The 13,557-nt window shown below is 42.2% G+C and overlaps 1 protein-coding gene across 6 annotated transcripts in view; it reads left to right on the top strand.

Moving 5' to 3' along the window:
- ETS1 (ETS proto-oncogene 1, transcription factor) overlaps nt 1–13,557 on the top strand; it is a 128,249-nt gene that overhangs the window by 89,446 nt on the left and 25,246 nt on the right. For all 6 annotated transcript variants that reach the window (XM_055356367.2, XM_004052414.5, XM_055356366.2 and 3 more), the window contains 4 exons: nt 7,098–7,217; nt 8,183–8,383; nt 11,546–11,623; nt 12,621–12,869. In XM_055356367.2, coding sequence (XP_055212342.1) covers nt 7,098–7,217; nt 8,183–8,383; nt 11,546–11,623; nt 12,621–12,869 — 648 coding nt within the window. The remainder of the gene's footprint in view (nt 1–7,097; nt 7,218–8,182; nt 8,384–11,545; nt 11,624–12,620; nt 12,870–13,557) is intronic.

The following is a 13,557-nucleotide window of genomic DNA, read 5'->3' as shown; positions in this document are numbered from 1 at the left end:
TGGCAGGTCTGAACTCCGGCGCTGCCGAATTACAACTGCTTTCATTTGTTTTTCCTGCTTCCCTACCATGTAATGGTCAAGGGCTCATTGGAACCATGTGTGAGCCTGGTGAGTCACCAAATCCTCAGGACTTCAGTGGTAATAATGTGTTAAAACTCCTTTTGGGGGATGGGGCAGGAGGTGGATGAAGGGAAGAGGGAGAAGTCTGAGGTCACTTCCTACAGATGTTCAGTGTGCTGAGCCCTCTCTACAGGCTTCTTTCTCAGGCCTGGCTGCAGGACCTGAAACCAGCTTCTCCATGCAATTTGGAGCTGCCTTGCAGGAGACCATCTCTTTTGTCTTAGGGCAGCTTCCCTCTGCGGAGAGGCATCTCCTCTGAGTTGGCACATTGTACCCAAAGAGCGTGCTTTCCCTAGTGACTGTGTGCATTGGCAGCAAACCGAGATACTGTAACTTGAGACTGGCTTGCATTTTTGGTCAGTCAGGTCACTGGAGGGTGAATTGGGGATTTTCTATGCAGCTTCTTCTCCCTTCTTTGCAGTGGTTTTTATTGGCTGGTGACTTCGAAAGGGTTAGGTATTAAAAGAAGTTCAGAAACCCAGTTGTATGTTTCCTAACTCATATGAGTCTCTTCCAGGTCTCATAGTGTCCTGTTGTTTGGGACAATAATAGACGGTTTGGTTGGGATGGGTGGCCTCAGCATGGGCACTGAGTCATTTATTGCTTCACTCTTGCTGGAGCCAAGAGTCCTGCGTGTCCCCCATTGTGTTGTCACATCATTGGGTTTATGAAAATACAGCCAAGGGGCTGAGGAGGGACACTTGCCTCCCTTCTTTGCATTAACCTTAGCCAGAAGCTTTGTGGATTATAGTACCTCCCTAAGCTGGAAGTCCTGCCTGCCCGGTTTCTAGTGCCTATCACAGGAATCACTTACCACTCCCTTCTACTCTACTTCAACCCTGCCTTTATATGAATGAGAGAGGGCAATAGAGACTGTCTTTCTTTGAGATTCCCTTGCACATTCTTCTGAGATCATTAGCTTTTTTATCAGGAGAATCCTCTTGTAGACCAGTGACCACCATCCAGGGGTCATCAACTTCAGAAGCAGAGCTGTCAGTGTGGCTGCAGCCATTTCTCTATTTGTGTTGGTCTGAAGGGGAAAAGGCACCTTATCTCCCAAACTGGGACTTGTTGTCGGCAGTTTGGCAATGATATTACCTTTCACACTGCCCTTCTGTGCTGGCCAGAACTCCGAGCCTTTTTATTTGTTTTGTACACTTTAGTTACAGTTGTAAGTTCATGAGGATGTTGACCATTAAGAGGAAATATCACTGCAGCCTTCTGCTTGTAGGAAGTGGAAGTCCCTGGAACTGGCTTACCATCTTGATTTGAAATCATCTCTGTGATCCAACATTGGCACTTTCCAGATCATGACAGTGTTGCTTTGAAAGAAGTTCTGTGGTTCAAGTGGGCCAATGCATGAAATATAGACCTAGATTTAAGCATGAGAGAAAGTAACTTGAAGGCTTTTTTTCTTTTTCCTTGAGTTCATTTGCCTCTTATTAAACTTTAACTCTATGATCTCCCTTTATCTAAAAAATATCCTTGTGACAATGAAATATTTGTGGGTGAAATGACTTGTTGTCTGGGATTAGGTGTATAATTCTTCTGCATGTGTGTATGGGTGTGCATGTGTGTGGAAGATGAAATAAAAACGGGTAGTATTGATAAATTTGGAGTAGAGTTTCTCTCTACTTTTATGTATGTTTGAAAATTGCCAAATAAAAAATGTAAAACTCTGAGGGATATAGACACCACCTATGAACAGACCTCTTTTCAAAGTGAATTGAGTAAGTGACTTATCCAGTGTGTCTACACTAATGGCGTAAGTGAAATCAGAACCTATGGGTTTTGATCAACAAGTTATCAACAATGCACGCCCCTCTCTCTCTTTTTTCTTTGTCTTTAGAATCCTGTCTTTCAGTTTGGAGAACTGTTCTTTTATCCTCTCCATGTGGACCAGAAGGTTTATTCTTGGTTTACTTTTACTTTAAAAAATATATTTCAGTAAGCCTTTATGTAACAAATTAAACTTCTGTTATATGCAAAGTTGCCCATTAGGTTGAGTCAGGGTTGGACAGAGAAGGAAGCCAGGTTTTCACTTAACTCATTTGCTTCATATGGAAGGAAGCCTCAGTTGCCTGAGTGCCAGGAAAAGAAAAGATTATAGTTGATTCTGTAAATGGCTCTTAATTATGTTCTTACGGGGCTAGCTGTATGAAACCCTGGGTTTCTTGGAATAGTTTTAAGTTTTTATTCACTCCTAAAATCTTTCAAAGTAAGAAAGGAAAAGTCCCATTTTTTGTTTCTCAGCTCTGAAAAATGTTAGTTTTCCTGGATATCTGATCCATTTCTGTTTGCAGTGGAATAGAGAGAAAGACCCTGAACTTTAAGAGTTAGAAGACTGGCTTCTAGCCCCAGCTGGTCCCTCTTGGCCTTGTGACTTTAGGTCAAGCTCTTGATCTCTCAGGGCCTTGATTTCCTCATCTGTGAAATGGGGACCTTGTGATACCTTTCCAGGCCCCTCCAGTTTTATGTTTAGAGGATATTTTGGAATAGTGTATGTGAAGAGTCTTGGCAAACTGTAAAGCATTTCTCAGGTATAAGGCATATTACTCACTCTTAGTATTTCTTTCATGCTGCTATTGAGTGTGACCATACCCAACACACATGACTGGTATCATAATCTGATGGGGTTGGGCCCAGTTCAATGGTCATGCAAAACTGGGACATGCACCTTGGACTTCTTGTCCTTGGCTGTATCCCTCATCTCCTAACCCTAGGATCCCAGACGCTCCAGTCTTCCCATGATCATTGATTGAGAATAGTGAGAGCATAAACTCGTGAGGTCAGTAAGGCCAGATGTCTTGAACTTCTTGCCAAACAAAAGCCACCTAGTGTTTAGATTCTGTGTACCATTGTTGGTAAGAGCCATTCGGTTTCAAAGAACTGAAAAGAGTGGTATGAAAAGACACATGAAACACTCTGGAAGGTTCTTGGAAACTGAACAGCCCTTAACTTTGAGTTACATGTAAGTGAATGGAAACCCTTGTTTTACATTTCACTTGAAACATCTATGAGGTGGTTCAGGGTTAGGCCACAATGAAAAATGAGCAGATGTTTCCCTGCATTCAAAATGCCACTAGCTTATTCTTCTGTAGATTCAGAGAAAGCTACCTGCTCACTTCTGCCTAAATACTGTGCAATCTCCTACAATGGTTATTTAATCACCAGCTTCTGCACAACTGTCCTTTCAGAGGTCTAGGGGAATTCCTATAAATATTAACTGAAATTTGGGGTCCCAAGGAATAATCAGTGGGCAGGAAATCTAATATAATTGCAATATATTTGTGTCCTCATTTTCCAGTGCATTGTGTTTAGAATCTCCACTGTGTTGGCGTCTTGTTTCTCCAGGCCGGATTCTCAGCATTTTGAAACAAATATGTTATTTGAATTTAAGATATTGTAATTATTAGCACAAAGGAGATTTCAGTATTTTTCCATAAAATATAATTAGTTAATGTCTATGGAGGTAGTGATTAACTTCCAGACACTGATTCTAAAATTAGAAATATTTTGTACCTAATGTAAAAATATTATAATAGGTGATGAAGTAAAGTATTTTAAGAGTAAAGCGATATCTGCTTAGGCTAAGTCATGTCAGATTTTTCACCCGTGTAATGATTTTGTCATTGTTTTTGATGAGTATAATGAACAGAACTGCTACAATCTGCAAACAACATGAAGGGAATTTTTGAATTAGTATTTTATATGGTGAGTTTATTTTCTATTTAATATACATTTTTGAGCATGATTAGTCATCACTTAAGAGCAATGCTCACACAACCGAAAAAGACAATCTTTGCCAGCTGTTCACTTACTCATAGAAGGGAGTTTGACTTTTTTTTTTCTTTTTAAACTACAATTCCACACTTTATAGGATAAAGTTCTGACTTTTACATCTGAATCCTTTGGCTCCAAAGACAATGCTGTGCCTTCTCTGGAGCTGATCAAGTCCAAATGCAAGTGTCCTAAGTGGACAGGGATGGTTTCCCCCAGCTGGGATGTGAACCCTTTTTTTAAAGAGATCTAGCACTTGAGTCTCACAGCCAGAGGGGCAGAGCCAGGCACCTCTGATGGGGCCCCAACAGCACGTGGACTGGGCTTGTGGAGATGGCATTGAGGTGGAAAGGCAAAAGTAATTCTAGCTGCTTTCCTGGGAGAGAGCAAGTGAGAACCCAGAAATGCCTGCCCCCTGACAGGAAGCAGAAACCTACATGGAGAATTGTCAGCTCAGCAGTCCTGTCCAGACCACACTGCCAGGGCTTGTGGAGTTATGGGAGGCAGACTCAAGGAACTTCTTTTTCAGGCTTTCTGCTGTCGTCCTTGGCTGTCACCTCACGCTGGCATCCCACTGTCCCAGCTTTCATGTTGAGAAGATTCTGGGGGCCTCCTAGTCAGTCTCATTCTTCAGTTCCCGCTACAGCAGAGCCACTGCTTGTCCATTTGGCCTGGCCTGTGTTTTCCACATGTGTTGTCCTGGCCAGTTTCCGCCATCAGTAAGGTCCTTTTCATCAAGTCATAAATCTAATGGAGGGAACAAACACACACAACAAAACCCACACAGTTCAAGTTAATGAATTTGTGTTGGATGCGGGTGAAGGGAGGAAAGTTGCTTCAAATTTGGAAAAATTTAATTCACTCAACATTTGTTGATTGACTTGTGTGTTTAGCCATGTGCTGGGAGCTGGGGCTGCTACAGTTGTTTCTTCTCTCAGAAGCAATACTCTCTGGTTAACTAGAGAGCCCTTTTCTCTAAAGTAAAACTGATTTCTACTCGAAGGGAAGACATTTCTGGACCTGCCGCTTAGCTGTTCTTGGAGGTGTAGAGTGGGGATGGATGGGGAGTAGCCATGTGTTTCTTAGTGACTCATTTGATGATTACTCCATTGTTTGAAGGGCTGGATGTTATGTAATCAACATTCTATCCCCTCCCCCAATTATTTCCCCCTAACAATCTGGGATTTTCCATCATTTTGTTAACCTTCCTGGAGACATGTTGATTTTTTCCACTAGATTTTTTTGGGCATGTCGCAGGGCAACCCAAACTTACCACTCCCTGGAACTTCAGATTCCTCGTCATTGGCAAGGCCTGGAAGAGCAGCTAGGGAGCCCTTCTGTTCTTCCAGGGCACAGCCTGGACTCTAGCAGTTTCCTGACAGCATCACTAAAAGCAAACAAGAGAGAAAGTGCCACCTGTCCTTCTTTTATGCAGTGTAATCTCCACTTAGTTCGACATCCAGAGGCAATATATTTGCTCCTTTCTTCAGAGGTTTATCCTGTGCTTAATTTCATTCAGCCCATAACACATTGTTTGTGTCCGGGGAATATTTTTTAACCAAGCAAAGTTTAGAAATGGCCAATTGAAGAATTTCTGTAGTAGCCTTGCGTGGAACTTAGTCATTTTATAAGTCAGTTTCATGGGATACACTGAAGATTCAGGTTTCTAGAAATCACTTTGGTAAAGTGTATCACTGTCAAAAGGTAACAGGAAAGCTAGTAGGGATTCTCAGCTCATTTCTTTGCTTATTCACTTTTTGTGGGAAATTGTGCCTGAGGTGAATTCAGAAGATGTTTACGTTCAGCTATATTTATGTACCAACATCGTGAACATGGTCCGCAAATACAGGAGGATCTGGATGGACATAGCAGAGATTAAGGTGCATGTGGGTGTAGCAAATGATGATACATTTGCAAATCTGCAGGCTGTAATGCCTCATTCTTCTTCACTACTGACACTAACCAAGCTTTATAGATTTTTCGTCCTGTATGCACTTCAAGTTGACTCACTTATGTTATCTGCCTTGCCACTTTTGTAGTCAAAGCCACCATGCTCTCTCACCAGGACTGATGCAATAACTTTCTAAAATGTCTTGCTCATCCATTCATACTCACCCCCTAAATCACTCTTTACAGAACAGATAGGGTGATCTTAAAACAAAATGATCTTTTTGTAGTTGATGCTGATGTCCCTGCTCTGAGGACTACACTTTGAGAACCACTGATCTGGAGTATTCTTTTCTTCCTAAATTCTCATGCATCCTTCACAATTCAGGTCAAACGTCTCTCATCTTCTAAGGGAGGCCTTTCCTGTTTCCTTCAGACTTCCAGGAATTCCTGTTGCACATTAACGTTGCATCATGTACTTCTCCTTTGAAGCCCTTATTGACATTGCATTTGAACATTTAACTGTGTAGATAGATTTTTAGTGGCTGAATCTACTGCAAGAATCAGATAGCTAACTCCTGTAGAGACTATTTCTGTGTTGTTCACTGTTGTTTCTTTAATTCCTTGCACAAAGCAAGTGCTAGATAATCATTTGTTGAATGAATGAATATTGTTATTTCATTTTCATAGGTAACTGAAAGTATGTAGTAACATTAATATTCTCGGTAAATGTGAAAGATAAGCAGGGACTGTGTATAAACTAGTAGAGGTGTTCAGGAAGAGTAAACATATTTGTTTGTCAGGGATGCAGGACATTTTAGACCTAGCACAACGTGGAAAGCCCCTTAAATGTTGCCTGCTCATGCCGGCACAGTGGCTCATGCCTATGATCCCAGCACTTTGGGAGGCCGAGGCAGGTGGATCACTTGAGGTCAGGAGCTCGAGACCAGCCTGGCCAACATGGTGAAACCCTGTCTCTCCTAAAAATAAAAAAAAACTAGCCGGGCATGGTGGCACATGCCTGTAATCCTAGCTACTCAGGAGGCTGAGGCAGGAGAATCGCCTGAACCCAAGGAGGCAGAGGTTGTAGTGAGCTGAGATCACACCACTGCACTCCAGCCGGGGTGACAGAGCAAGACTCCGTCTCAAAAAAAAAAAAAAAAAAAAAAAAATTGCCAGCTCTGGTGCTCTGGTGAGGATGCTAGCACAGTTTTTTCTCAGCTTGCCTTCTTACAGCCCATTTGTAATGTTTTATGATTGGTTCATTACCTATGTAATTTTTGTTATTCATATGCAATTTTTTCATGCAGATATGGAATGTGCAGATGTCCCACTATTAACTCCAAGCAGCAAAGAAATGATGTCTCAAGCATTAAAAGCTACTTTCAGTGGTTTCACTAAAGAACAGCAACGACTGGGGATCCCAAAAGGTATGGTTTTGTAGTTGGAAAAAGAGTGGTTGGGGTCAGACCCTTTGGGAAGACACATTTTCTCACCTGGAGTATGTGAGGCAGACGTTACACTAACCACATTGGAGTCAGCAGCTATGGGCCATGGCTGCCATCTGTTAGGACAATCATGACACACATACTGAGGCTGCCCCATCTCCTGGGCTTGTTCCTGCCATCTTGGTATGAAGACAGTGGTCCTCAAACTTGCCTGCACACTAGAATCACTTCTGGATCTCTTGGAACAGCTCTGATGTTGGGCATTACACCTGCTGTCATCTGAACTTCTAAGTGTCATTGGTGGGTGTAGCCAGGTTAAACCTCAGGTCATGTATGAAGATCGCATGTTATCAATACTACAGTGCTACTCAAGCTATAGCTTATGATAAGTACAGACTTTGCAGAGTATCTGGTATAATACAGGCACCTAATAATGTTATTACCAAGTGCCATTTGAATGAATGACTACTACTAATTGCTACAATTATTACCACTATAATTGGCTAAGATAAAAAATAATTGAGAATAATAGTCTCAAGTATATTATAAGTTAAGAGCAGGGAGAGGCATGAGCAATCTCTTGTTATTATTGCTATTAAAGAAGCCATTTGTTCTGTTCAGGGCTTTAAAAAAGTCCAATGGGAATAAGGCAGTGAGACAGGAGATTCATGGAAATCTTTGCCTGCAAGGACAGAGAATACTCACGTGGTACTTTTTGGCTGGCAGTAGTGACCTCCTAGCTGGTGAAATAGAGAAGGCGGAGATGTTGAATATGGAGGGGAGGGTTATGGAAGGCACTCAGTTATGCAGGCTAGGCTGATGCTTCCTCATTCGATGAATAAAGATAGCATTCTCAGCTAAATTCAGCTCCTTCAGTGTCCTCTCTGAGGCTTGGATAGGAGTTAAAAGCCCGACCTGCTGGATCTTCATCTGATCTCTTTCCTCAGACCCCCGGCAGTGGACAGAAACCCATGTTCGGGACTGGGTGATGTGGGCTGTGAATGAATTCAGCCTGAAAGGTGTAGACTTCCAGAAGTTCTGTATGAACGGAGCAGCCCTCTGCGCCCTGGGTAAAGACTGCTTTCTCGAGCTGGCCCCAGACTTTGTTGGGGACATCTTATGGGAACATCTAGAGATCCTGCAGAAAGGTAAATATGTGGAAACAGAGAGAGGTGGAGGTTATGTGGGGTTGCTGTGAGAGTAGGTAGGGGGCTCACCCAATGGTGGGACGTCATGCCTTTATCTGTGGACATCCTACTGTAGGACGTGTGTGGGAATGTGCCTAGTACACTGCTCAGCATACAGCAGGTACTCTTAAATGAGTGTAATTTCTTTTTCTTCTGCATATTGGGGGTTCAGATATTAATCTTCAGCAAGATTGTACCACTGAAGCTTCTTGGATTGCAACATTCTAATCCAGGTCCTTATCTCAAACCCATGCCCTGTTTGAACAAGCGGTGCCCACAGCCAACCCAAGAATAGTTTTTGTTTTTGTTTTTGTTTTCTGCAATCTTAATACACACTGCCTTGATGCATGCCCCATAATACCTGATCACATCCCAGGAAAGCTTAGCTTCTGAGACCGTATTAATAAGACAGATTTCTCTGCCCACTAACTGAATTGGAATTGCAGTAGTGCATCATACCTTTTACATCTGGAGCAGGAACTGGGGTTATATCAGGACGCTATGTTGCAACCTTGTAATGACATGGCCTCCCCTAACAGCCTCTTCCAACCTTTTTGGACCAAGTGACTCATGTACCACAGTCCTGGCTGAGTATAGAAACAGCAGCAGGCGGCAAACTTGGGTGTTTTTGTGCTTATTTTCTTGAATTTTTTCTTAAAATAAATTGCAGTTACCAGCAGTCAGCAGTGCCCTCCAGCTGACTGTAAGCCTAGAAGCCCATTGCCCTCTCTAACCCAGGCCCACCCTTTCCCTGTGGTCATCAGCTCTAACCCTTGGCACAGACGCTGGGGGGAGGGGAGCAAAACTCAGGATTAGCACTTTTACCCCACATTATACCTTCCTTTGGTTAAGAATATATTCCATTCTGCAGTGCTCAAGAGAGACCCAAACTAGATTTCTCTGTGCTCAAAAGTGTTATCTTTATTCCTTCTTTTCACCTTCTGTTGAAAAATAAGACATAAAGGAACACAGGAAAGAACTAGGTAAGTCTTTCTGTGGCTGCCTTTACCGAGGATGGCAGGCAGTTGCACAGGCTTCCCCAAAGCACCGGCATGTTCTCCATGCACAGACACCCACTCATAGGTGTTGACATGAGCGACCTGTTTATAGAGGGAAATGATATGGCAGGCTCCTAACAGATCTGATTTGACTGTTGACTTCTAAACACAATAGCAGATTCCATCAGACTGTGTAACCCAGTATATTCTACTAAGAGGCTGTTTTCCTCCATTTATCAAAATGGAGCTGCCAGGTGTTTTGGGCTATCTAAGCCCATCTCTGATTGTAGTTACAATTAATATCTCTATCATGTCTCCTTGTTTCCAAAGTGCTTTCAAATACATTTTCTCTTTGGATTATCAAAATAACCGTGTGAGATAGTAAGGACAAGTCCTGTTATTGTCCTTGTCTGTAAAATGAAGCTCAGGGTAGGCGATTTCTTCAGTATCACTCATCTCCTTTTCTTCATTTTATTTCAACTTTCAATATATTTTTATTTTATTTTATTTATTTATTTTTTGAGACAGAGTCTTGCTCTGTCGCCCAGGCTGGAGTGCAGTCGCGCGATGTCGGCTCACTGCAACCTTCGCCTCCTAGGTTCAAGCGATTCTCCTGCCTCACCCTCCTGAGTAGCTGGGACTACAGGCGCATGCCACCATGCCTAGCTAATTTTTGTATTTTTAGTAGAGTCAGAGCTTCACCGTGTTGGCCAGGATGGTCTTGATCTCTTGACCTCGTGATCTGCCCACCTTGGCCTCCCAAAACATTGGGATTACAGGCGTGAGCCACCGCGCCCGCCCTCAATATATTTTTATTTAACTTAAAATTTAACATCCCATCCTGTGCTTTTTGTATAATAATGTGGATTCATGGGGGCCTTCTGGCCCCTAAGACTGGTTTGGCCTCACTTAGGGTAAAGGAATAATGTAAGAAAATTTAAGAGAATTAGGATATAAGTCAGTATGTTTGAGAGCAAAAGTCAAAAGTCATATCTTCCCACCCAATATTCTGTTGAGAGAGGCAGAAAGAATTCTCCCTCTTCAGGTTCAGTTACTTGAAGAGATGAGCATGATGTTTGTGCTGAGGCTACAGCTTTTGTTCTGTAATTAAACTAAAGCAACACAGCAGCAAAAGAACATAGCTGTTTGGGGTGGGGTGGAAGGTGAAACGTATGGGGATGTTTCAATCTGATAAACTGCTAAAGCAAAGTTTAATCATTTTATCTCAACTGGGAACTGTTTTTCTGTGCAGGCATAAACTTGTTTTCCCATCAGACTTTGCTCCTAACAAGCTATCAAATACCTGAGGAAAAACCCAAACCCATACTCTATGTCAGATTCTTATGGTGAAATATAATCAGACTACTCCATACAAGAATCGGAGCCATGGCATTTGTTCCAGGGTAATTAGAGGATCCCAGGCTTACTGCAGGGTCGTGCAGAGCTTTCTGTCCGCAGGTGCACTTCGTCTCCCTTCCTCTCCTTTTCCTAGGGGAGTTGGCATCTGGGCAGGAGCTTGATTGGGTTGCTCTTCTCTCCCTTGACACAAGCCCAGTCGCATTTCACCAAATGGAGTCACCTTACCAGTGTCCTGCTTCTTGTCTGGGCCTGAACTTGAAACCTGAGGGCAGTGGGAAAAATACAAAACAAAAACCAGACATCTGTTAGAGGAAATGGAGAATGTAAAACCTACGGCCTAAAGACTACAATATATTTTTGAGAAGTTTTGAAATTGATTAGTTTGGGGATTGGGGATTGATCCTGCTAACCTGGGATGTACTCAAGCCTTTGGCTATAGTGTGGTCGACATACACGCAGCACGAATACATTGAGAATGAATGCTGAATGCCTTCTCAGCCCTTAGAGATTACTCATGGATTCTCTTTCCAAGATACTAAATCCCATTTTGCAGCTACTGAAATAATAACCTTAGTCATATTTTTTTGATCTCATCTTTAGACAAGGCCACAGTCAGGACAGACTCAGATACCAACCCAGTTAATGAGTATGCAGATTTCTTAGAAAAGGGGTTGAGATCATTGTGGTCTTTGCATCCAAGATCCTTTTAGGCCAAGCATGACTTGAATATTGACCTCTTTGTTCCTTCCCTATCTGTTCATTACAGAGGATGTAAAACCATATCAAGTTAATGGAGTCAACCCAACCTATCCAGAATCCCGCTATACCTCGGATTACTTCATTAGTAAGTTCATTTCTACCCCTCTTCTCTCATGATAATAGCAAACTAGGAGAAGACCCCTATCTCAGTGAATCTCAGGCTCCTTCATGGTAATTCTATCAAAAATAATATCTTCTTAGATGTAGACTTTTCTTTGTTACTTTATTTTATTATTTTCCACAAAGCACAAAGTTTCAACCTATATATATGTTTCATTAACCTACCAAGTTCCTACACACTAGGATCCTTCTCTGATGTCTTCACCTGAAAGTCATGCAGAGAGACTGCAACTAGACCCCTAAACTTTTGTTCCTATTTGATACTGTGCACTATGATGGCCAAAAGAGGGTTGGGTTAGGGATTTGATCTTGGTCTTTGTTCTTTCCTTTTTACTAGTGGATATGACAGCATTTCCTCCAAAATCCTTCTTTAAGAGTGTGCTATGCAGCTTCAAATTCTATTATAGGAAATACAGTCTTCTCCTTTTTCGTGTAAGATACCCAACCATACTGAAGAGATGGCCTGAGGGAAAGAATGAATGTAGGCCTGTTGCACTAATGTAAGCTCTGAGATATAGGACCATCTTATCTGATGGCTGTGCTTTTACAGGGAATATGAAACAGGTTTTATTTTTTTCATTTTATCTTTTTACGTTATTATAATTTTTATTCCAGTGACACAATGATATTAACTACTCTGTGTCAAGAGCTTGTTGTGTGGGGAATGTTGGTGGGCATTTGACCTCTATCCTCATTTCATCTTCATCACAGTGCTCCGGGAAAAATCGCAATCACCCCCATTTTATAGATGAGGATATGAAGTCAGGAAATCAATTATCTTGTCAAGGGCTAAAGCTGTTTAGTAGTGGACAAGGTTAAAAATGCAAGCTTTTCTGATTTAAAGTATTTTCCCTTATTCTCTAAGGAGCTTGTCCCACATCATAGGGCCCTGTAGATGGTGAAAACTGCTTATTTTAGGTACAAATCTCTCCTCTCTTTAATTGCAAACCCTTTGTTTCCAGGCTATGGTATTGAGCATGCCCAGTGTGTTCCACCATCAGAGTTCTCAGAGCCCAGCTTCATCACAGAGTCCTATCAGACGCTCCATCCCATCAGCTCGGAAGAGCTCCTCTCCCTCAAGTATGAGAATGATTACCCCTCGGTCATTCTCCGGGACCCTCTCCAGACAGACACTTTGCAGAATGACTACTTTGCTATCAAACAAGAAGTCGTCACCCCAGACAACATGTGCATGGGGAGGACCAGTCGTGGTAGGTCATATTTCTTCTCTAAAAGCTCTTGGGTTTACAAGAATTACCTGACTTTGTGAGTTTTTTTCAGGTTCCATTTTTTTTTCTCATTTATTAGACCTGTAGATTCCTCAGTTTCGGCCTTCCCATCTTAGTGTCCAGATACTAAGAACTTTCCATCGTGGTGTTTTAGCCAAGTCCATTATTATGACAAAGGCCATGGGGTCCACAGTGAAATCAAAATCAGGCAATCTAAGAAATTAAATATCTTACTTGGGCAAAATGTTTTACTCAGTAACTCTAGTTGAATTTGGTCATTTTGAAAGGTATGCTGTATTTTCCTTGAGGAGGGCATAATCAAATAAAAATGGTTCAAGTGGCCACCATGGAAAAACCCTTAAGCTTAGCATGTGTCCTGGTGCTCCTACCAGAGGACTCCTGGGTCTGACTGTAGATCCTAGCTTGGTACCTGGAATGACCTCTGCTGGCCAGCCTGGGATCTTTAGCCTCCTGTGACTTTTTCGGTTTGGGAAGATACAAGATGGTTAACCAACGGTTTATTTGGAACCAGTCATCAGCAGTGTGGTGAAAGTGTGTATTTAGCTAGAGGACCAGGGAAGGAGGTGGCCAGGGGTTTCCAAAAGAAGGTAGTTTTGTTAACGTGACTATTATAATAATGATAAAATATTCACTGTCAGGGAAGAAAATG

The sequence above is a fragment of the Gorilla gorilla genome, chromosome 9 (assembly GCF_029281585.2).
Source record: "Gorilla gorilla gorilla isolate KB3781 chromosome 9, NHGRI_mGorGor1-v2.1_pri, whole genome shotgun sequence".
Lineage (NCBI taxonomy): Eukaryota > Metazoa > Chordata > Mammalia > Primates > Hominidae > Gorilla > Gorilla gorilla.
This window is presented reverse-complemented; position numbering and strand designations above follow the sequence as displayed.